Raw genomic sequence first — 23,553 nt, 5'->3', positions numbered from 1 at the left:
CATCAAAAGGGGTCTCGCAATGACACCAGCCAGCTCCCTCAGCACTCCTGGGTACATTCTGTCAGACTACATGGTCTTACCCATGTTCAGTTCATTTAGGTGTTCCCTAACCTGATCCTTGTCCACGGAGGGTAAGCAGTCTTTGCTCTGGACTTCCCTCTGGTCTCAGGAACCTCGTATTTCTGAAAGCCGGTCCTACCAGTACAGCCAGAGGCAAAGGCAGCATTGAGTACATCAGACTCTTCTTCGTCCTTTGCCAGCAGGGCCCCTGCCTCATTTAGCAGTGGGCCCATGTTTTTCTTGGTCTTCCTTTTGCTGTTGATGTATTTGTAGAATCATGTGCCCTCATTGCCCTTCACATTTCTTGCCAAACTCACCACCGCTAACATCTCCCACTACTACTAGTGAGAATTTTGGGAAGATGCACTGATTGGTACAAGGATACAGTGTTGCAATTAACTGAACAGTAATGCAATGGTTAAGTCACTGAAATGATCAAGAGCAAAGAACTATATATAACCCTGTAATTTTCCAATCTTCTGAATGCTAGAAACAAACAACATAAATCAAAAGGCAAAATGAGGTGCTCTGGCAGATACCTGGTAATATTTTCCACTCTCATTACTACTTTCACTACTATTATCATTTGTTTTCAAAAAATACTTTGAAATCACAGGAAGTCCTATATGGCACTACTTCTCAACTAAATTAATCGCTGTCACGTTTCCATCTTTATTTATGAAAACAATGAGTGAACTACATGTGAAAAGAAACACAAAGAAGAAACAACTCGACTTTAAAATAACAAACTACTTTGCTCTTACTCTTAAAGAAATTGGTTTAATCCTCTAGAATTTTTTCAATCACCTAATAACCATGGCTAACAAGTGGTTACTTCAGACATTTTTTTCTATATTAGTGCTGGTTTAATGCTAGGCATAACATATCAAGATTAAATTAAACAAGCTGACAGATATTGTCTTGAAAAATACCTAATTCTGTATAAATAATCTTAGGAGGTTTTTTAGAGTCCGTTTATCTAAAAACAGAAAAGAGAACTTCAGAATTCACCAGATTTAAAGAAAAAAAATACAAAAAAAAATACAGACACTGAGTGTTTATCACAAGGATTATCACTTGGTATTTTCATTGAAGCACAGAATGGTTTGGGTTGGAAGGGACCTTTAAAGGCCATCTAGTCCAATCCCCCCTGCAATGAGCAGGGACATCTTCATCTCATCCAGTCTGACCCTGACTGTTCCCCGGGATGGGGCATCTACCACCGCTCTGGGCAACCTGCTCCAGTGTTTCACCATCCTCATCACAAAAAATTTCTTCCTTATGTCTAGTCTGAATTTACCCTCTTTTAGTTCAAAACCATTACCCCTTGCCCTATTGCAACAGGCCCTATGTTGGGAGAGGTGTCCGCCGGAGTCAAGAAATTACTCAATATGAGTTATGCATCTTGCTCATCTTTATTGGCTTCTAACACTTCTTATATAGCCTCAATACACAACCATGCTCCCAAAGCAAGCATATAATTGGTTATTAGCCCCTAAGCACGCACTGCTCTCACACTACTAATTATCATGATTAGAACAAGCATTCTATCCATGCAGCTATTTGCGTTAGCTATGTTTTAGCCTTGCTGTTTGCTACTCCCTTTATTCCCATCCCGCTCCCTATCTCCCTTGGCCTTGCACATGTCTTCCCTAACAGCTGCAGCTTGTTACAGCCACGGCCTGTTAGTACAACAAAGTTACTTGGTCTCGGGATTCAAGAATAGATCAAGGCCACTTTCTTGTTAACTTCAGCACAACAACTTCAGCACAATTCTAATTCCAGGCCTATTCCAATTCCAGGCCTGGATTGTGCAGATACTTAGGGTTTCTGTGGCCACGCTTCTGCAGCCATTCTTCTACAGCCCTACTAAAAAGTTTGTCCCGGTCTTTCTTATAAGCCCCCTTTAAGTACTGAAAAGCCACAATATGGTCCCACCTGAGCTTTCTCTCCAGACTGAACAGCCCCAACTCTCTCAACCTGTCTCCACAGGAGAGGTGCTCCAGCCCCCTGATCATCTTCCTTGCCCTCCTCTGGACCCACTCCAACAGGTCCATGTCCTTCCTGTGCTGAGGAGCCCAGAGGCGGACACAGTAGTCCAAGTGGGTTCTCATGAGAGCAGAGTAGAGGGGGAGAATCACCTCCCTCGACCTGCTGACCACACTGCTTTTGAGGCAGCCCAGGATACGGTTGGCTTTCCAGGCTGTGAACACACATTGTCAACTAGTGTCCAGCTTTTCACGTGCCAGTACCCCCAGATCTTTCTCCTCAGGGCTCCTCTCAATCCCTTCAACCTCCAGCCTATATTGATAGTTGGGATTGCCCCGATCCAGGTGCAAGACTTGCATGTAGCCTTGTTGAACCTCATGAGGCTCACATGGACTCACTTCTCAAGCTTGTCCAGGCCCCCCTGGATGACATCCTGTCCCTCAGGCACATCAACTGCACCACTCAGCTCAGTGTCATCTGCAAACTTGCAAAGGTTGCACTCAATCCCACTCTGTTTCATTGATACTGGTCCTAATACAGACCCCTGAGGGACACCACTTGTCACCAGTCTCCATCTAGACATCGAGCTGTTCACCACCACACCCTGCATGCAACCACCCAACCAATTCCTCATCCACCAAACAGTCTACCCATCAAATCCATCTCTCTCCAATTCAGAGAGAAGGATATTGTGGAGGACCATGTCAAAGGCCTTCCAGAAGTCCAGGCAGACAACATCTGTAGCTCTTCCCTTGCCCACTGATGTAGCCACTCCATCATAGAAGGCCACTAGGCTGGTCAGGCAGGACTTGCCCTTGGTCAAGCCATACTGGCTGTCTTGAATCTCCCCCCTGTCCTCCATGTGCCTTAGCATAGCTTCCAGGAAGATCTGTTCCATGATCTTCCCAGGCTCAGAGGAGAGGCTGACAGGATGGTAGTTTCCAGGGTCCTCCTTTCTACCCTTTATAAAAAGGGGAGCAACATTTCCCTTTTTTCCAGACAGCAGGGACTTCACCTGACTTCCATGACTTTTCATGTATCATGGAGAATAGCTTGGCAGCTACATCAGCCAATTCCCTCAGGACTCCAAGATGCATCTCATTAGGTCCTATAGACTAACATATGTTCAGGTTCCTCAGGTGGTCATGAGTCTGATCTTCTGCTACATGGGAAGGACTTTACTCCCCCCCTACCTGTCTTGCAGTTCATCCACTTGAAGTCTAGGGAGAGGTTGCCAGTAAATACTGAGGCAAAACAGTTGTTGAGTATATCAGCCTTCTCCTCATCTGTTGTTACCCAGCTTGCCAGTCATGTTCATTGTGGGGGTATGCTTTCTTTGACAGTCCTCTTCTGGCTGACGTACTTATAGAAGCCCTTGTTGTTCTTTGCATCCCTTTTTTTCCATCAGCAAAATGTTTTGCTAGAGTAGCATGTTACTACACTGACCCAAAACCAAAGTGACTGTTTTTATAGCACGCGGAATACAGCTTCTAAGGCAACCCTAGAAGCTTTCTTTTGCCCCACCAGGACAGGTGAAAAGGTTACAGAGCTGTAACACATCCAGGCTGATAACAATAATCACATCTTTGTACTTTCCAGAGTGCCTACCCTATCATGAGTGCTATTCAGGGCTAATTAGTTGGGAAAGAAGTACCAGATTACTAATTCACATGGCCCAACACATATTGGTCCATTTCTATCAAAAATTAGGCCAAGTGCTACTACACTTCTAAAATGAAGAAAACCATGTTGGCAAATTCATCCTCTGTGGGAATCTCTAGAGCAGCTGGTCTTTGAGAGATGCTCAATTAAAACAAGGCTGATGGCTGCTGCTTGACAAATCAATTCAGAGGTGGCAAATACAGGGGGGAAAAAAGCACAGAAGCAACTGAGAGCACTGCAGAAAATTTGATGTTAGCATAATTAGTCAGGGAGCAGTCAAATGAGAAACAGTATTGTAAAGCTATGCATTTTTCTTAACAATCCTCAAGAAATGATATATTCAGTATTGTTTTGACAATTATCTAAAAACCAGAAATGCATATCTTCTTGCATATGAAATACAGTTATAAAAATTAACTATGTCAATAAAACAGAAAGAAAAGATTCAAATAAACTATCATCTAAAACATATCTTTGAATTAGCTCATCATTAATCCACAACAGTATTTTTAAAAGGACCTATCAATGAAATACCAAAGGAACCATTTACCTGCTGCAATGCCAGGTTATATTTACCTCAATATTAAGTCACTATCAAAAGAACTCCTAAGAGAAAGCCAGATTCAGGAAGACTGCAGTTAGATAGCCCTAATAAAACTCTGAAAAATAAATGTGACTTACAAAAAAAAAATCCTGCTGCTGCTAAAATAGGTCATTACAACACCAAGTTTCTTTTGTGAAAAATAGAATTATTTTCCTAAATTAAGGTAGTGGGACACAGCTCCTGAGAAGCAGCAGGAACTCTGTCCAGGTTGATTATTAAGTAGAGCCTGTTGTTTACATGAGAAAGGCATGCAAAGTCAAAGCTGTGCCTACCTCATCAAAGGTCTCTGTCATTTTTTGCATTACATCCTTCTTGTGCAAACTTTGAAACATCTCTGCTGTTACCATGCCTAGAAATGTTTTACACAAAAAAACAATTACCAACAACCTCATTACATTAACAAAGTCCAAACCACAGTAAAGATTTCGTTTTAATTTAGAAACACCAGAAAAGTGGGACTCTTATTTCCATTTACACTGGTAGGGGCAACATATACATAGGGAAACACATAAATCCATTCATACTAGAAAAAAAGTGGTGAAACAGAACTGAAATTCACATTAGAGAAATCTACCCTGTGCCCGTCTGGCATGACTATTTTCTCTGTCCATTCATTTACTTCAAGGATCTACTAAAATTCTGCCCACTGCTAGTCAAAGACTCCCAAAACATTTCCCATAAGAAAAGGCATATTAGCCAAAGACCTGGAAAAAAAAAATCTGAAGTATAGAAGGTACATTTTAACTGCTTAGATACACAGAGAAGTTTCAAACTAACAGAGCAGACTTCTTAAATGCTTACTTGACATCCTGAAGCATTTCGCTAGCAAGCTGTCCCCAAAAGTCACTGTGTCTCAGTGTTTGTTATGAAATAGACAGCTTCACGACCCTCTGGTAAAAGTAAAGGCAACAAGGCAAGAGACTGTTTTTCTAGCCACCAAAGCAGGGAGTTTAATTTTCTAGTTGCTTATTTTCAAACAGTGATACTAGCAAAACAAAAGATACTAGGAAATTACCAAATAAATGGCAATTGAAGCATAGGATTTTAATCAGCATGGTCATCAAAACCATCTTCCCTATGTGGGAATTCTGCAAAGCAATCTGACATGCCACTTCAAGAAACCTGACCTTGCAAACCATGTTCACATACAACTCTGTTGTATTTCTTTCAATTTCAAAAAAAAAAAAAATACAACTGTAAACACAGAGTGAACAAATGTAACCAGCAGCTTGCTTTACTATTAGCTCTGCCCATCTGGAGTTTGTCTTACACAGATTGTAAGTACATGATTTGCTGGAGAGAATAATTACATTTCAGAAAGCACACTTCAGACTACTCTCACATACAGACAATGGAAAAGGCTACTAACGAGGTAAATTACCTTGGCAGCCTGAGCACTGAATGAAGAAGTTGATCAGATCTAGAAGTGCCACGTTCCTGTCCTGTTTATAAGCTTCAACCCAGTCGTCTACTACAGACTAGAACAGATTAAAAGAAACTCATTAGCCAGGAGCTGAACACAGCATGCTGTACTCCACTGACAACATCCAACATAAAGACACAAACTAACACAGTTCCATCTCCACTGAATTACAAAAATTAGAATAAACTCCACACCATTTAGTTCCATTTCTAACAGCACATGCAAAAGACTCCTTCTGGAGCAAAATGAAGTCTTGAACTGCTTATTCACAGGTTCTGCTCTACGCAGTGTTGTCATTCACAGATGCTTTGCTCCCTGTTAACAGGGAAAATAACCACAGTTTTAATAAATTTAATACACAAAACCCAAAACATCGTCCTCCTGACTTCTTGACAGCACTGCAGTAATAGTTTCATTTTTAAAATAAAAAAAAAAAAACAACCCAACCCCACACACACATTTAACCTCTGTACCATCTAATAATTAGTATTAAATTAATAGCAGCAATTGTCCCTGGGAATTATCGTCTTCACTAGCACCCAGTTTGTGCAGTAGGCTGAAACAGTTCACATACTACACTTAAACTAAAAAACAACTCCAGATTTAATTTCTAGGTCAGTACAGCCCTGTCTATGTGACACAGGCCTGCTGGGACAAGCCATTCAGGCTTCAACCCACCTGTAGTGCCACACATGTCTAATGAATTCTAGCAGCAGCAGCCTGGACTCAAGCTGCTGCCTTTCCAAGTCCTTCACATCATGCTTTGCAAAGCAGAAACTGAGCTTAGCAGAGCTCCCTGAATAAGTTACCACAGCTGTAGCATGGCAAAAGTCCATCCACACAAGCATCTTTTAAAAACTAAGGTCTTGCATCCAAAATGTAAACGTACTTCTCATGTGTGCAGACACACACCTTGCTTAGAGGAACTGCATACTGGAGACTTGTATTAACTCTGTATAAAAATATCTGGGGCTCCTGATTTTAATCCCTCATACACATATACGAGCATAATATACATATATGCTCAGAGTATGAGGAGGTAGGCTTCCTCACACTGAATAAAGTTGGTAACTATATCGATGCACAGGGAACCTGACTATCCTTCAAACTGCTGTCAAACTGCATTGGAATGAAGGTAAAAGACAAATACCAAAAGGTAAGTTCGGGGGGGGGGGGGCGGGGGGGGAGAAGCCCCAATTTTCAGAATCCTGAGCAACAAAAAATTTCTACTGATGAACCTTTTCTGTATTTTTTAAAATAATTCTCCTTTTGTATGTTGAAGACATTGATTTAGGAACACTGGTTTAGGTACATATTTCCTTCCTCTTTTTAAATATCTGACAGCTACTTTTCCATTAATTTCTTGAAGATGCATGCTTTTTAAGAGCCATGCTCATAACAGTTTTCCAATCAAACTTGTTTCTTGCTCACCTATGCCAAAACAGAACAAAATTTCAATGCTCCAGAGTATAAATAACTGAAACGACCACTGTTTATCCCTTTTCCCTCTGCCAATTCTCAGAATTCAGAACTAGAAATACCTGCATGGCCCGCTTCCCCATGCTAACCACTTCAAACAACGTAACTGCCTCAACCACTTCGCCATTCTGCAGCTGGCTCACTCTTCTTCTACTGGAAGAATTCCTCCTTATGTTTTCACACTGTTCTCGGACCTTCCGTTTCTCTCTCTGAAATGAGTCAAGCAAAGAAAGTATGTGAAAAAATGCAACATGTAACAGCCATTCACAGATACTTGAATTATCCCCTAACAAGTTTTATTTTACTCTCATGGCAATAATCTCCCCAGGGCACTAACTCTTAATCTTCAAGGATAAAGCATTATCAAACATTACTGTACTAGAAGGGGATGAAAGAAAGGATTTACCAGTTTGAACATTTTCTCAGCAATGAGTGATGAGCATAGGAAGGTATAAGAGCCAAGAAGCTTCTGAGCAGTTAGTTGCATGCTACCCAGAAGGCATTTTTCAGTGACAGCTATAATTTCTGAAGAACAGACAGCAAGCACAGCAACTCTCCCACATCTTTTCACTCACAGGGTAAACACACAACCTGCAAACTAACACCAGCTGCACACAACACACAGCTAAGGAAGAGCACACACTGAAATGAACAGACTGTTCAAAAGCTAGCCTTGAGGCTCTGATGCCAGTGGAATTTGGGGGTCAAGCTGTATCCAGTGACTAGATTTTACATGTGCTGTATTGTGATTGTTTTATGTAATACTCAATTTTGTAACAACTGAACGAGACAGAAGATAAACTCCATAATTTAATTATTTTTACAAAAAAAACCCACAACTTACTGGTGTTTTCAGGTTGCCATTTCTCACACAGCTGCCATTCTGCACAGCAGACTCGGGCACAGTCTCATCATGAACAGCATTCTCTCTGAAGTGTAACAAACACATTGGGATTAGCAGTGAGAACACAGAACTACACACTTCAATACAAACAACAAAAGAAAATAAAAGCATATAAATGTATTTTAATATTTTTAGTGAATCATTTGGAAGTTTTGTCATTTTGTTACTAAAAGCCAAACAACTAAAAGTACAACAGAAATTTAGGGCCTTTTTGAAACTATTGGCTTTCCTGTAAGGTATACAGATAATTAGAAAACTAGCAAAACAATCAAAGATATCAAGGAAGTAGAAAGTAAGTAAATGAACCGGAAAGCTGATGTTGACTTAAGGCAGCCTTTGTTGACTTAAGAGCTTTGCACCATAAATCAATAACACAGGTATTCGTTCAGTTCGTGGGTGCTCTAAACAAAACAAGGCAATAACATTTGGTGGGTCTACAATTTAAAATGAGAGGAAGAAACTGTTCTACTTTGTCTATAAAACATGCTGAAGAAAAAAAGACACATAAGAAATTTCATTTGCAGGTCATTGCTAATACAACAAAGGAATAATTTTATAAATAAAAATGCACCTTCTGGGAGATCTGAAGCCATACATTTATCTGCAATGAAATCATGCCACTTTTCATCATTCCCAATGCTAACAATATGCTTTGCCAAAGGTCATGTTTGGGCGGACGAGCTGGATCCCACTTGTGCAGCAGGTCCAGTACTGGTAGCTGGCTGCTATGGCCTCCTTTTAAACTACTGTGGCCAGGACATGAAGCCAGTTGAGACTTGTACTATAAGAAGGCACAAAAAGAAAGTAAATATGAGACTATACAGTCACTTTTATTTTCGTGATACTGTTGCAACAAGAGAGTGTACTAACACAAGTGAACACTTTATGAACTAAAAAAAGCAGTGTATTACACTGTCAGATAGTCAGCTCTCCAATATCCAGTGTTCACTAACCCAGATGGAGAATTAACTATGAATGCAGAGCCAGCTCAACTTCAGCTAGGTTTATCAATGCCAGATAAGCACTGTGGTTGGTGTTCTTCCCGAGACTGTTTCAGACACTGCCTCTGCAAAGCAAATCCTGAGGATGAACAGCATCAACTACAGGACCAAGGTCCTGATGTTATTTTGTTACTGAAAGCAGACAGAAGTTTTTATTTAAACACAACTCTACGTACTTTTTTGACCTGTTGGGACACTTCACTATATGTCGAATTAGGCTTCCAAAACCTCCTATAAAAATCCTATATAAATATGAAATTCTATAAAAAGATATCAAATTGCTAAATACAAGTTATACAAATACTGAACTTCCCTACAGAAAAAAGTCCCATGAAAGTTAAATTAAATTAATGTCTTGTCATAGAAAAGTTCAAAACGCAGCACAGTGTTTGACAGATGGAAACCAAGAAAATATTTCAAGATAAACCAATCCTTACATTAGCTGTCTGCACTTCTGCATGTTACAGGGAAGAAAAAAAAAAAAAAAAAAAAAAAGGGATGAACTATATAGTCCACCACTGAGTCAGTATGCAATAAGCAACAGTTTGCAGAAGACTTCAAGTGTTTTCTTTGATTTGTAATTGCAAGCCACAGAGATTAAGTATCTCAAGCACCACCAGAGACTTCCTAGTTGAAAAGAACAAGCAGCGAGAAACAGCAGTATCTATCACTTTTCTGATGCCAGTTAGCTCTTCACAGATTCTTCTACAGACCACAAATAAACAAAAAGAATCCAAACATGTTTCTCAAGGAGCTGCTTCTCCTGTGTGATTAAATCCTTTCACTCTTGATTTCAAAGCAGAATTCAACATTATGGGGCTGGACTAACAAGTTCTTACTTGCATTGTTTCACTAGAACTGTAACTCAGATGCCAGCCAACATTCTGGCAATGTGCGTTACCTGTTTCTGCACTATACCTCAACATAATCCTCAACACACTCTCAAACAACTTTCCTGAATTGTTTGCTTGTACTATTTAGCAACTTGCTCCATCCCATAGCAAAAATAAATGCACTGCATTTGATTACAGCAACTACAATTGAGTCCAAGTTGAACTAAAACATTTAAGTAATAAAAAAAATCAGACCTGCTGGAGGATAGTACAGTCAAGTACTGATCATGTACTGCTTTTAGTATGTCTGTCTAGAATCTATGTCTTTGAAGCTTTAACTCATGCATCTTTTTCCCAAGAACATCCTGAAGGATGGCACCACAGATGGTATCTACTGGTCCTGTGCCACCTACTTTGTCAGCTTATGCCAGGCAACATGTACCTGTAGCAAAAGGGACTCAAAGTAAGTGAATGCCTGGTATATGAAACAGCACATGCTTACCAAAGCTCAGCAAAACCTGCAAGAATGAGAAGACTGTTGATATACATACAGCTTCCTCATGTTGAGCTAACAATGCCAAGTAAAACAACCTCTCTGTGATGAAACCAGTCAGCGTAACTTTCACACATGCACTAAACATCTGTCTTAAACACTCAACAAATGTAACTAAGCACTAAATACTAACATTAAAAAGCCATTCAGGTTCTGAATTGTTTTGGTTCTCAGTGCACCACAGCACGTAGCAATGTCACAAGACACACCGTGCTACAACAGACAACCTACACAAAAGTAAGATACTTTTTAAACCTAGATACTACAAATACTCACATTTCTTTGTTTGTTTGTTTTTGTTTTAATACTGATGTTTCCAGTAAGGCTATTCATAAGGCAGGTACTTAAACATTTGCAGGAACTAGACCACAGCCAAGAAACTGAACCCCATGAAACCACTTACAAACTAAACAAGGTATTTCAATGGAGTTTTTATTTGCACAGCTAAGTTTCTGTTGAAGAACCTGTTAAAAGAACATCCTCTTATCTTCTTGAGCAAAATAGGAACCACTGTACCTAGTTGAGGATAACATGTGATGACTTCTGCAGTGATCCTCATACATGTAACATCTTTTCAACTATAGAAGTTCAACAGTAGGTTTGACAAATTTTGAACTAGGTTGTTTTTCTTTTTGCTCCCCTCTGTTACTCTACACCATACTGAGTATTTTTGCATACCTAAATTCACTGCCGCACGCACTGGTAACCGTTTTCAGCCATTTACTTTGTTTCCACCAGCAATCAGTAAGAAATCACAGGCAGAATTCCATTCCTATCTCATGCTAACTTTCACCTTTATACCCTGTTCCACATGGCTCAGATGCATTTCTATCTCGCATTCCTGCCACTATATAGTCCTTTCACTAGCACCTGAAGTATTACTGATAAGATACAAACACTTGAAGTAGGAAGGAAGTAAAGTCCTTTGTCTAGTCTTCAAACAGACTACTACCGTGAGAATTTCCAAATTCCATTTTCTCATCTTAATAAAGATTTGGAGCAGATTTAATGATTCACACTTAAAAAAAAAAAAGCTCTTTCTTTAACAAAGAGATAACATATTACACTAGCTGTGTAAGAGGAACAAGAGGAACAATTATTCTATGTTACTGGATCTACTACCTGTAGATTCTTAAAATTGTAAATTTCAACAAAACTGCTTCATGTTTTAGAAGCAACATAAAAATCTCAGCTAAACAACTGCCAGGTGCCTTCCTGACACTTCTGAAACCAAGAGGCTGGCCTCAGATGAAACATAACCAGAAAGGACATATGGGAAGCTCTATTAGATGTCATCACAGACTATGAGGAACACATCTCTCAGCTTTTGTTAAAGCTTAACAAAGCAAAAGACCTGTAGCAGACTTTTTCAGAAGGTGGTAAGATCAAAAAATATTGGGCTGCAATAAGTTCAAAGCATGCCACACTGGACACCTAAGAAGCTTCACTCTTTGAAACTAGACAAGATATGCCCAAATGCTTTACCTTTTATTTTTTTGTATCTGCTCTAGTAGAGATAGAGCTTCTAAATCCCATTCTGTAAGCAATGACATGAACAAATTTGGTTTATAGATCATCTCAACTGATGACTGAAAAAATACATCACGAAAAAGAGGAGGCTTGATGCATCTCTGATAAAAACAGCTACAAAGAAGCAATGCTCCCTTTAGTGCCAATCGGGAGGCTACAGATTACTTAGCACTCCTCCCCCTCAGCATCCCCAAACTCACCACTAAAGTGAACACAAGTTGGCTATGAATTTGCCTTTTTTTTTTCCCAAAGTAGGTTCATTTGCACCGTAGCGAATAAGGCAGAGAAAAGCTTGTAAGGCTCTCTGTCAATCAGCATAAACTACTACATTTAAGAAAATGCTAAACAACACATAAAAGGGAATAAAATGAAGACATTAGTAACAAGACATAGTGCCCACCAAATCCTATTTTCCCCCCCTCCCATCCAAAATAACACATTGCAGACTGCCCCAGTATCTGCAGGGCACAAACTCAAGGGGCAGCACCCATTTACCAAAAAAATGTTACCGGCAACCTGTGCCACGTCTTACTTTCGGCCGGGAAGGTGAGTGGCTGCGTTGGGCTCGGCTATCATTTCAGCTGCATTATTTCAGCAGCACAGACAGCAGGCTAACATCACCGGCACCGCTCCCGAGGAAACTTCACCGAGATCGGTGGTGTTAGAAACCTAACAAAGCTTTGGCTCTTGCGGGCGAAGCAGCAGCCAAAAACTGTCGAGAAAAGAAAACAAAGCGAGTTAATTCTAGGCAGCTCCCTTCAAACAGGAAAGTCCCCCGCAACTCCAAGTCGCAGAAGGGGATGCAACTTCGAGAAAAAAATTAATTCGAAGAGGAGAACCGGGGGGCGGGAGCGCTGCACCTGGCGGGAGCGCCGAAGAGCCAGAGCGTACAAAGCCGCCGGCCGCCAGAGCCGCCAGGGCCGCAGGGCCCGCACCCGCCGCCCCTCGGGCTAGCGCCGGGACGCCGGCAGCACCGCGCCCCGCACAGGCCGGCCGCCTCAGGGGCGCCGCCGCCGGGAGGTGACGTGACCAGGCGGCGGGCCGGCCCGGGACCCCCAGCCACCCGCACAGACACGCACGCAGCCGTGCGGCGGCGGGCCGGCCGCGGAGGCGCTCGCTGCCGCGGCTGGGGGGGAGGCGGCGGCCGCGGCCCAGGCGGGGAGCGCGACGGCGGCCGCGCGCGCCACTCACCTGCCCCGCGGATGCCGCTACGCAGGGCCGTGCGCGCGCCCACACCGCCCCCCGCCGCAGGGGCCCTGGCTCCGGCTCCGGCCCCGCATCAATCACGGCCGGCCCCGGGCGCCGCCCGGCCTATCAGAGGCGGGATCGCTGTCACGTGGTCCACTAGCGGACCGGTGGGCGGGGCTGCGGCGCCGTGGGGCTTCCGTAGCGGCCGGGGCGAGGGCGGAGGGGCGGGCCCCGCGGCGGCCTCTCCCCGCAGCCTCTCCCGTGGCGGGGCTGGCGAGGTGCTGCCAGCAGCCGCGTGATGGGGCCCGGCCGCCTCTCGCAGTCGCTGCTGCTGCGCTGCTGGCGGGCGGCGGCGGCTCTCGGCGGGGCCCGCTGCCGCGCCGGGCCGTTGTGCACCCGCCCGCTCAGCGCCGTCGTTCGCCTGCGGGCTCCCCAGCGGCCGCCGGGCAGAGGCGGGCCACCGCGCAGAGGCGGGCCACCGCGGGCGGGCGGCGGAGGGTGGCGGAAGGGGGTGGCGGGGGCCAGCGAGGAGGAGGAGGTAGTGGATGAGCTCGATGAGGATGAGGATGAAGACGAGGAGGGTGTGGAGGAGCTGCTGGGCCCCTCCCCGCTGGCGCTGGGGCCCGGCGTGCAGCGCGTGGCCGTGGTGCACCCGGCTGTCAAGTGGGGCCCGAAGAAGTCGCCGCTCACCTCGGGTGCGTGGCGGCGCCGGGCTGCCGGCCGGTAACACCCCCGCCCCGACCCCCCGGGTCCCGGCAGCCAGCCGCCACACCCCGCCCGCCCCCCGCCCGCCTAGCTTCTGGGCTTCCCTCTGCGCTAGAGCCCCGCGGCCCGCGGGGTGGCGGGCAGGGCGTTGGTGCCGGTAGCGTGAGGTGGCCCCGGTCTAACGGCGGTAAGGCTGCGTGATGGCTGGGCGGTGGCGAGGAGCAGGCTCAGAGGAGCGCTCTAGGCCGCCGTGTTTGTTCTCTGATGACCCGTTACGAGGCGGTGTGCGCTCGGGCTTGGCAGCCCCGTGCTCTGACCCGTGTGTCTCGCTGACCGGGCTTGGGCAGCAGAACGGCTCGGCGCGGGGTGTTGGGGCTGCTGTAAGGACACGGCCGGGTTTCCTTGGGAGCCGCAGGGTAATGGCGTTCAGCCCTCAGCCCTGCGGCCCAGCCGGGCAGGCGGGAGCCCTGCGGCCTTAGGCCTGCGAAGGAGCTGGCTGAAGGAGCAGGAACTCCCTCCTGTCTAGAAAAGAGAGCGCAGTGAAGGTGAGGTCCTGTGTAAGTCCTCCCGTGGGCTTGAAGAAGTGCCTGTGTGCAGTTACTTAGCGATGCAGTCACCAGTAATTCCTCTGTAAGGACCTTGGTTAGCGTTGCTTTCAGATTTCTCTCAGAATTCCTTGTAGCTAGCTAGTATAGGTTTATTAATTATGTACAATTAAGATACAGGATGAACGTGACTTCGTGATTCTCCAAACACTTCTCTTAATTACAAAGTTGTGACAGAAAGAACAGAGCATCTTGTAAGTTAGCTTTTTGTAGACAGTTTGAACGCAACAGTAACTACCGTGTATGTATTTATTATGCCATGAACCTAAATCTCATTTAGTTTTATTAGTGCTGCTAATCATAAAAAATTACCACGTTGCAGAGTGAAGTTTGTAACTTTTTCAGAATTTACATAAGCACTCCATTTTACAACTGAAAAATAAGTATGAAGGCACCTTTCTGTCCAGGCATACAGAAGAATAGCAGAGATCCCTTTCCATTTATTTAGGCCCTCCAGATGAAGAGCCTGAAGTCTGAACAAATGTTTTGGAGTGCTTGTTGAAACACCACAGGTGCAACAGGAAATCTGTGCATTTTACAAGCAACACTAACAGTATGAGGAGAAAGAGGATCATGGTTATCTTTAGAAATATATTACCTTTTGGACCAAGGTAATCTATTTAATACACAAATCATGTTTTGCTATCCAGAGAAACTTGACAAATGTGTTACGAAAAGGGGGAAAGTTTGGCAAATTGAAACTAGATCTACTGATCTGATATTATGCTGGTGTAGTCTTCATGATTTCAAGTCCTCAAAAACCAATGCTTTGCCATGTAGATGTTTGAAAAAAAAAAAAAAAAACACCAAACTTGATGAACCAGAATACAGGATTGGAATATGCTGGTTTTAGCAAGTCATAAATCAGTGTAGGTCCTTTATGAATGAGTTGCAGTGAAGTTAGCAGCTGGATAAGCTGTATTAGTAATCCTTTAAAGCAGGGGTCCTCGAACGTTTTAAACGGTGCCAGCGCGTGGATGCAGTGGCAGGCAGTCATCTGCGGCTGCTTGGTATCCCCCCCCAACCCCTGGCAGGGATGGGGTGGGGGGCTTCTGTAAATACCGGGGGCCGGATTGAGGACCCTGGGGGCCATATCCGGCCCGTGGGCCGTAGTTTGAGGACTCCTGCTTTAAATATTGCCACAAAACAGCAAGGAATTAATCACATGGGTTTGTGCTCATCTGAAATAACAGTTTATTTTCCAGCTAGTTACTCATTTCACTTGTTGAGGCAAAAAGCTTGGTAATTTCTTTGCTGACAATGCAAATAAAAATTCTTCTAAATCAACAAGCAAGGAAATAATTTTTACTGGCAGAAAGATGCTTTGTGTGAGAAAGTTGCATCAAACTAGAAGTTTTGTTGCTCTGATTAGCAGTAAGACATTTTGCTCCTGGTGCTGGCGGTTGAAATCAATACCATAGTAGAATTTCAGTGTAGCTTAGTCTCTCTGTTATGCACATACCAGTTATTGGAAATCTGAACAAAGTTAATGATGGTATATTACAATATTTTTTTTTCTTTTGTGTGTGTGTTCCTAAAGCTGAATTACAGATTGCTGAAGCTGTTGCTCTTGTAGATACACTTCAGAACTGGACAGTTTTAGAGAAAATAATTATTCGTACAAAAAATCCTGACAAGAAATTTATTTTTGGCAAAGGAAACTTTCAGATTTTGACAGGTAAGGACTGAGATTTTTTTAGCAGTGCATGATTATGAATGGAAGACTTCTGTGGCTGAACTGTGTAAGGATAGGTATGAAAGCTGAAGAGAGTGACAGCTTTTTTAATCCATCATACAGGTTTGCAAACAGTCTTCAAAGAATATTTTAAGGTTACAAAAGCAAGAGAGAAATAACCCCTGCTCACTGAAAATGTGTGAGGCAACTTAATCCCAATGTTTATGTGATTGACATAAGTGAAACTGGCAGGTGTTCTTGACATAGTACTAAATTAGTGCAATTACAACTGTGAACAGAGAGAATGTGATGCCATTTGATATTTATGAGCATTCTGCTCACTGGAAAATCATGTTATAATCTGTGAATTTTAAAAAGAGATTTGACATTTAACACTGTATTTTGCAATGGTTATCCATCTTTTAGAAAAGATTAAAAAATTGCCCCACGTGACAGCTGTCTTCTTGAATGTGGAAAGAATATCTTCACTAACAAAGGTAATTCAGTAAGATACCAAATCATATTCTTTACACTTTTATTATTTGGAAGCTGTTTATGTTGTGAGAAGTAGGGTCAGTTATGACTCTGAACTTGCAAATGGTAATATATGAAGCCGTCTGGACTGAGTGTTGTTGAAAGGAAACTTAATTCCTATTACATTTGTCCAGTTGATATATGTGTTTCAAGCTCTCATGCCTGGAGTTTTCCAGCAGCCTGGTAGCCATTTGGTATAGACTCTGCTCCTGTATTTCCCACTGGCCCTGCTTAAAATGTTAGAAAAGTTACTGAAGGTCTCTTTTACAAAACAGAGGTGATAACACAGCTTTTGTTGCAAAGAATGTCAGCATTTCAGATTAGCTATATTCACAAGTTTCTATACCTATATGGATCGTGTATTTATGTCCTAGAGTTCTGTGGATACTGTGTTTTATTTTGAATATGAGGTGCAATTTTAGAACAAGCTTATACTTGAATGTATCAAATATTTAAACTTTCATGCCCAACCGTTAAAAAGAAACCACATTGTAAATGGATGGATTACACTGAGGGAACATGCTTCACTTTTTTTTAACATGGCAGTAAAACAATTGGTGCATGAACTATATATTGAAATGCTTAGACAAACTGAAATAAATACTTAGGGGTTTTTTGCATGTACAGCATCATGTGGGGTGTAAAGTGCCTACAAACTCTGCAAGCAAACAATGCTTTGTTGGTAGTTTTGAATGCTCTCTCTGATTATAAAATGAACAGAGATGGTAAATAGCTCTGATAGTTATGTCAGGCACTTCAATGTATTGATGAAAGGGAAGTTGAAAATGTTTGATTTTGATTTCCTAATATTTATTCCTTAATTTATAGTATGAGTTCTTTCAGTACTATATTTGTTTAAGAAAATTTCACAAATCTAGATCTTAAGAGCAATTTAACACTGTTGATGGCCCTAGACATGAAGTTCTATCTTCTAAACTCTCTTTATCGCTTTTCTTTGTGGTCAACCAAATTTTGCCTTTGCGTGCTTATAATTGTTGCCCATCCATTGAAATGGAATCCTGAGATCCTCTTGAGTTCAGGTGTCCATCAGCTAATTGTAGTGCTGTGTCAGAACTGATCTGCTGTTACTGTGCGGGACAGAAGACATATAGGTTATTTTGTCTTGCATGGCTAAAGAAAGAACTAGAAGATGCCTGGGGCGTGAAAGTCTTTGACAGATACACTGTTGTACTTCACATTTTTCGTTGTAATGCCCGGACCAGAGAAGCAAAACTTCAGACAGCGTTGGCTGAAATTCCACTCCTCAGGTACCTCAAGCTCCGCAAACCACATACTGATATTGATATATTTTAGTGACTGTTTTCTTTAACAGAAATGGTAATAGTGTACTGTAAAGAAAAATAACATTGTTCCAGTGCTTGCATAGTATGTTCAATGATTGATTAGATCGTAGAAATACTTGCTATGTCTTTGGTTCAAGCTTCTGCAGTGCTAACAGGCAAAACCCGGAAGTGTTCAATAGATAACCTTACAAAAGATATTTTTCATTAAAAGTCTCCATTCTTTTTAATGTGGAAGATATATAGGAATTGGATATGTGTATCCCATATATATTATTGGTGGGTTTAGTAAGGAAGGCTATAAACAAGGAAGATTAAAGGCATTAATTTGTATCTTAATTTTCCACATTTCTACATTAAGTGGCATAGAAATATTTGTACATGGCAGATGGTGTGAGTTGCATGGATTTATCAGAGGCATCTTTGGCTCTGACATTTCAGAATAGCGGTTATAATTTGCTAAGATTGTTGCATGCTCCACAATTGAGGAGCCAGGAAGATATGGATTTTTTTCACCAGGCTTCTCAACATGACCGTGTTATATTTAGAGCTCTGTCATTTAGTGTTTTTATTTGTACTGTTAGAATATTACTCCTGCTTCACATTTGTTAGGCTTTTTAGGATAGCTTGATTAGGCTTTTTAGGATAGCTTGATTAAAGTAAATCGCTTCTAATTAACTGTTACTCCATTGCCAGATCAAATCTGAAAAATGAGGTGTCTCAGCTAGATCAGCAAAGAGGTGGATCGAGATACATCATGGGCTCAGGTAAAGTCTAAATATTCTCATGAATTACAGGATTTTTTTTCTCAGTAGCCTTTAAACAAATTCTGTTGCATCTTACTTTATTTGGAGGAGGCCAAGAGGAAAAAACTGTTTGTGTTCTGCATCTAATTAATTGAATGTACAAAGATTTATTGGAAGGTAACCTAAATAATAAAGTTTTAGTCTGTACTGAGTCAATAAGTGGCTGTGGACAGACTAATTGCTGCCAGAGGGGTTTATCATGAGTGTACGTGGTTATTCTAGAATGCTTAGCATATGTTTTGTTAACTACTTACCACTTTGACTCTTAGGCAAGAATACATGGGTTTGGTTGCTTATTTATAACTTCATATGCCCTAGTGCCAACTCACTTGATTTCCAAATGCACAATATCACTTGGCTTACTCTTCCTTTTGTAGGCTAATCTGCCAATTATTCATTTGTATTTTTCAGGTGAAACATTCATGGAGACACAGAATCGTATCTTGAAGGAGAAAGAACTTAAAATTAGGAATGCCCTGGAGAAACTAAGAAGAAAAAGGTCTTTACTTAGAACTCAGCGCAGAAAACGCGAGTTTCCCATTATCTCAGTAATGGGCTATACTAATTGTGGTAAGCAAAAACTCAGGAAGTCGTAACACAAAAGATCTTACATTATGTAATTTCTAATTAGAAACTCTAGCCAGAATCTTACTTCAGTGTGAATAGGCTTTGTATTTTAATTATTTTTTAAATTGTGTAATGAATGTATGTCAATTAGGATATAGTTAGGAAAGCAAATTATGCTTGTTGTAGTTATATTTGTATTAATTTTTTTTTCCAGTCTTGAGCACATTTTGGAGAAATGCCTAGCACCTATTGCACTAAAAATATTTTACATATACTGCTGAGGACTGTACTGTTAGTGTTCCCGTATATGAATCTCTATTACTTGATTGAGAATGGATAGAGTATGTGTAAGTAAAAGTGTGTGGGTGTTTAGGTTGCTGTGAAGGCTTGAGGCATTGGAGGAGAATTAGGGAGAGTTGGCAGTTGATCTGAGAAACGTGCTTAAGTACTGTAGCTTTTCATTGATTGACATATAGTGTTCTGAGATGTGTTTATAAAAGAATCTAAAAAAAGCTAAACACTTTTTTCCTTTTTTTTTAGAGCTTATACAAGTAAATTCATACACAAGGCATAAATAGACTTTGGGCTAGACACTTTTTTCAGGTTACATTATGTTAAGACCATTTCATTTTCTGAGTCATCATCTTTATAAAAACAAACTTACCTTGCACTAATTTTGTTACCAGTTATACACTCAAAGATTTGGATTACACCATATGTTTTTCTTAAAGTCTTACCTCCATACTTTTAAAATTGGAGAATCAACAAAATGTGTATATATATTACAGTTTTGTGCACATAATCGAAATACTTTAACTGGGGTATATACTGAGCACTTCAATGACTAAATTCTGTGAAATACTCATTGAGGTAAATTAATGTCTCAGTGTTATGTTCATAAGGAAGCACCCAATAACAGCATAAACCTAATAAGCTACATATTATTAGTGCTTCTGTTTACTGTTGGATTTAACAAGTAAGTGTTGAATTGTTTTATTTGGTAACAGAAGCACTGAGGAGTGCAAATGTGTGTGCTTCCTGGTGCTGTCACAGCAGTGCTCTTCAGATGGTCTTAGAGGTGAGAGGTGTGGGTAGGTCGCTTTGCAGGTCAGCTCAGTCTTTGATCATTTTATGATTTCACAGCATAGCTTCTAGATGTGGCCTTAAATCCAAGTCAAAGTTATAAAAGTAAAGACTTGTGTTTGGATTTCCTAACATCATATAGATACCTAATCATAGGCTAGATTTAAATTGGTGAAATGGATATGAAAAGATCTGTTACATCATACAACTCACCTGAGCCTTGCAAATTAGATTTTTACATGAGACAAGCCATTAAAATCTTGTCCTTTTTTTCTTTAATTAGGAAAAACTACCTTAATCAAAGCCTTGACTGGGGAAGCAGGACTTCAACCCAGAGATCAGCTGTTTGCCACTCTTGATATTACAGCCCATGCTGGCTATCTTCCTTCGCATATGGCAGTTATTTATATTGACACCATTGGGTTTCTGACTGATCTTCCACATAATCTGGTTGAGTCCTTTTCGGCTACATTAGAAGAAGTGGCTTACTCTGTAAGTTGTTGACTATAAAAATTGAGAAATCAAATGGATTTCCTTTCAGATAATCTTCACCCTTTCAGAGAAGGGAAAGTTAATTGGTATGCTGTTCTTAGTGAAGTAGCTGACTGACTATAGGAATCTTCTAAGATAATGAGGTAAATATCTTACCATAAGCCATTTTTCTGAGACTTGAAATTATACAGAACTTAGAGATAAGAAGATTTCAGAGTTTATTTGCAGTATGTGTGTCCTTGTCCACGATACATAAACCAGATAAATCAGATTTTGCTGATTAAATATCTGAAAACCTGAACAGTGCATCTGAGTAAGTTGAGGCTACCTTTCTTGAGAATTAAAAATTAAATAAAGCCTCTGGAATTACCTGTTTTTAACTTAAGTTTCCTGTAGCACTAAAAGAGGGTGATTGTGATGTGATGCAGCCAGCATGTAATAAACAGAAATGTATTTTTATAATCATTTTCTTATTAGTTTCCTGTGTTGTAGCACAGTGTAAAGCTGCATCCACACAGACATTGGAGACAATTTGTACTCACTGTGAAGTGAAAGACTAAACGGCTACGTTTTTTCTGCCAGCACAGTGCAAAAAAACCTGGTTTTGTAGTTCATTTTACAGTGTTAACCTGCCAATGTATTATCTAATGGATAGGAAAGTATCTTACATGAATTAGCAATACAAAAAATAGTATAAAATCTCTACTACCTGGTAACTGCTGTTTCATTAAGTAACTGTCTTGTGTACTGATGCTTTCTAGGATCTGATCGTTCATGTGAGGGATATTACTCATCCAGAAACCATCCTCCAGAAAGCAACCGTTCTGTCAGTTCTGAAGAATCTTAATATTCCCAGCCATTTACTGGACTCAATGGTAGAAGTTCATAACAAAGTGGATTTGATAGAAAGGCAAGCAGAAGATGCTAAGTGTACTTACAGGTCTTATGTTCTGAAAGCTTGTTACGCTTAGTCTAGAAAAGAGCTCTCACACTTCTAAATACATTTAATAATGTTACTCAATCTTTTGCACATGTAGCTATGGTCTTAAAAAGAATTATCTTTTAACTACAAAAGTCATAAGAGAGATGGCCTCTGTAGGAAGGTGCTAGTATAAAGTAAGACAGTTCAATTATCCATGGAATATTTTCACAACCTCGTCTTCACGAGCAAGTGTATGAGCAATTGTTAACCTTTCAGGTATAAACCCACTGAAGAAAACGCTTTAGCCATTTCTGCTCTACATGGACATGGTTTAGAAGAGCTGAAAGAAGAAATAGAGAAAAAAATTTTGACAGCAACAGGGAAGAAGATTCTGACAGTCAGCGTCAACTTAGAGGGACCTCAGCTAAGGTAAATAATTTTTAATTCTATAAAGGACTTGGAGAAATATGAAACTCTTAGTCTTGCATGTCTTAATGTCCAAATCATATCATTTTAATTTTAACCTGCATTAAGAATTACAGGGATAATTATCAAAGTTTTCTGACCCATTGAGAAAAAATACCTCCATTAGATACCCTGAAGTCTGCTGCTGAAAGTGTCCTTCATAGAGTTCTCTGTGTTGGTACAATAGAGCATAATTCCTGAAAGACTATGCCACTGCTCCTGGAGCCAGATTTCTGATAAAAACACAAATCTGAAAGGTGTATGAAAAGATTATACCCTACAGCAAGTAGTAAATAAAAAGTTAAGTGGAACACTTAGCCTTTCAAGTGTTAAATGACCTCAATTGGAACATGGTGACCTAAAACAAAGATCACATCTTATGCAGTGTCATACTTTCAAGATGCTAATTGCTTTTACTTTTACAGTTGGCTCTATAAAGAAGCGGCAGTTCAGGAAGTAGAAGTCATGCCTGAAGATGGCACAGCCAAGGTGAAGGTGATAATCAGCAGTTCTGCTTTTGGCAAATACAAAAACCTCTTTCCCAACAGTAAGATTTTTATGCCATGAAGATGCATCCTTTTCTAGGAAAGAAACTGATCTCTTTTTAAGAGGATGTGGGATGAAGTTAATGACCTGTTAGTCTGGGTGTTAAAGAGTATATTTCTTCCCCAGTTGATGTTTTTGACACATTTTAGAAATGGACATTGTTTCTGAAGAATTTACGTTTGAAAACAGTAAGAGTTTTGGGCTTCATTCTGTCAGCAAGTGCAAGAACAGCACTGAATTTTTAATGTTGTTGGATATAAGCTGTGGACCTCGAACACATGGACATCACTGGATGGCATCTGAATTAACCTTCAGAAAATTACCAAGTTTCTTATATCATACAAATAAAGCTTTTTACCCCATTTTTCCGAATAATACTTGTTACGGTTTGTCAGATGGTCCTTGGAAAATGGAAGTTAGTGAACAAAATGTTGTTGGCTATATATAAATAACAGATAAATATGTGTTCAAGCAGAATACATGAACCTAAGTAAAATAACTGCCATGTCTTACTGCAGCGAAGCAAAAAAAACACACAATTTTTATAAGCAATAAATAAAGTTAGCTGTGAACATCTTTTACCCATCCAGTTTTCTTTCCTACAGTGATTTATCCACAATGCCTAT

At 41.0% G+C, this 23,553-nt stretch overlaps 2 protein-coding genes across 9 annotated transcripts in view; one reads left to right on the top strand and one right to left on the bottom strand.

Annotated features, from left to right (window-relative positions):
• LOC130144059 (cohesin subunit SA-2-like) overlaps positions 1–13,351 on the bottom strand; it is a 67,017-nt gene extending 53,666 nt beyond the window's left edge. For 6 of the 7 annotated variants that reach the window (XR_008819999.1, XM_056327051.1, XM_056327052.1 and 3 more), the window contains exons 1-6: positions 13,230–13,351; positions 12,571–12,750; positions 8,062–8,146; positions 7,280–7,426; positions 5,697–5,793; positions 4,588–4,664 (exon numbers count right to left, since the gene is read on the bottom strand). Coding sequence is in view for 6 of the 7 variants with exons in the window: in XM_056327051.1 (XP_056183026.1) it covers positions 4,588–4,664; positions 5,697–5,793; positions 7,280–7,426; positions 8,062–8,146; positions 12,571–12,614 (450 nt within the window). In the remaining variant the exon portion in view is untranslated. Of the gene's footprint in view, positions 1–4,587; positions 4,665–5,696; positions 5,794–7,279; positions 7,427–8,061; positions 8,147–8,692; positions 8,903–12,570; positions 12,751–13,229 lie in introns of all 7 variants that reach the window. The other variant, XM_056327053.1, reaches the window with a different exon arrangement.
• Positions 13,352–13,468: 117 nt separating this feature from the next.
• Positions 13,469–23,503, top strand: GTPBP6 (GTP binding protein 6 (putative)). Of its 2 annotated transcripts, none has more exons than XM_056328052.1 (10): positions 13,469–13,921; positions 16,077–16,214; positions 16,638–16,708; positions 17,883–18,013; positions 18,743–18,813; positions 19,264–19,422; positions 20,786–20,994; positions 21,756–21,904; positions 22,193–22,345; positions 22,807–23,503. In XM_056328052.1, the coding sequence occupies exons 1-10, from the start codon at positions 13,525–13,527 to the stop codon at positions 22,946–22,948; spliced, it is 1,620 nt and encodes a 539-aa protein (XP_056184027.1). In that variant the 5' UTR covers positions 13,469–13,524; the 3' UTR covers positions 22,949–23,503. The 2 variants fall into 2 exon arrangements, with proteins under 2 accessions (XP_056184027.1, XP_056184028.1); XM_056328053.1 differs by having other exon boundaries at positions 13,789–13,921; positions 14,985–16,214; positions 21,756–21,934.
• Positions 23,504–23,553: the final 50 nt, after the last annotated feature.

This window comes from Falco biarmicus, chromosome 2 (assembly GCF_023638135.1).
Source record: "Falco biarmicus isolate bFalBia1 chromosome 2, bFalBia1.pri, whole genome shotgun sequence".
In the NCBI taxonomy this organism is placed as follows: Eukaryota; Metazoa; Chordata; class Aves; order Falconiformes; family Falconidae; genus Falco; species Falco biarmicus.
The sequence above is the reverse complement of the archived record's forward strand: the minus strand, read 5'-3'. Positions and strand labels throughout refer to the sequence as shown.

What these genes read in the sequence shown, in the direction of transcription:
- GTPBP6 (XM_056328052.1), top strand. Translation starts at nt 13,525, where the DNA reads ATGGGGCCCGGCCGCCTCTCGCAGTCGCTGCTGCTGCGCTGCTGGCGG. An exon ending in GAGATACATCATGGGCTCAG is followed by an intron (nt 18,814 to 19,263) that starts GTAAAGTCTAAA and finishes TGTATTTTTCAG; the next exon opens with GTGAAACATTCATGGAGACA. An exon ending in TTAGAGGGACCTCAGCTAAG is followed by an intron (nt 22,346 to 22,806) that starts GTAAATAATTTT and finishes TTACTTTTACAG; the next exon opens with TTGGCTCTATAAAGAAGCGG.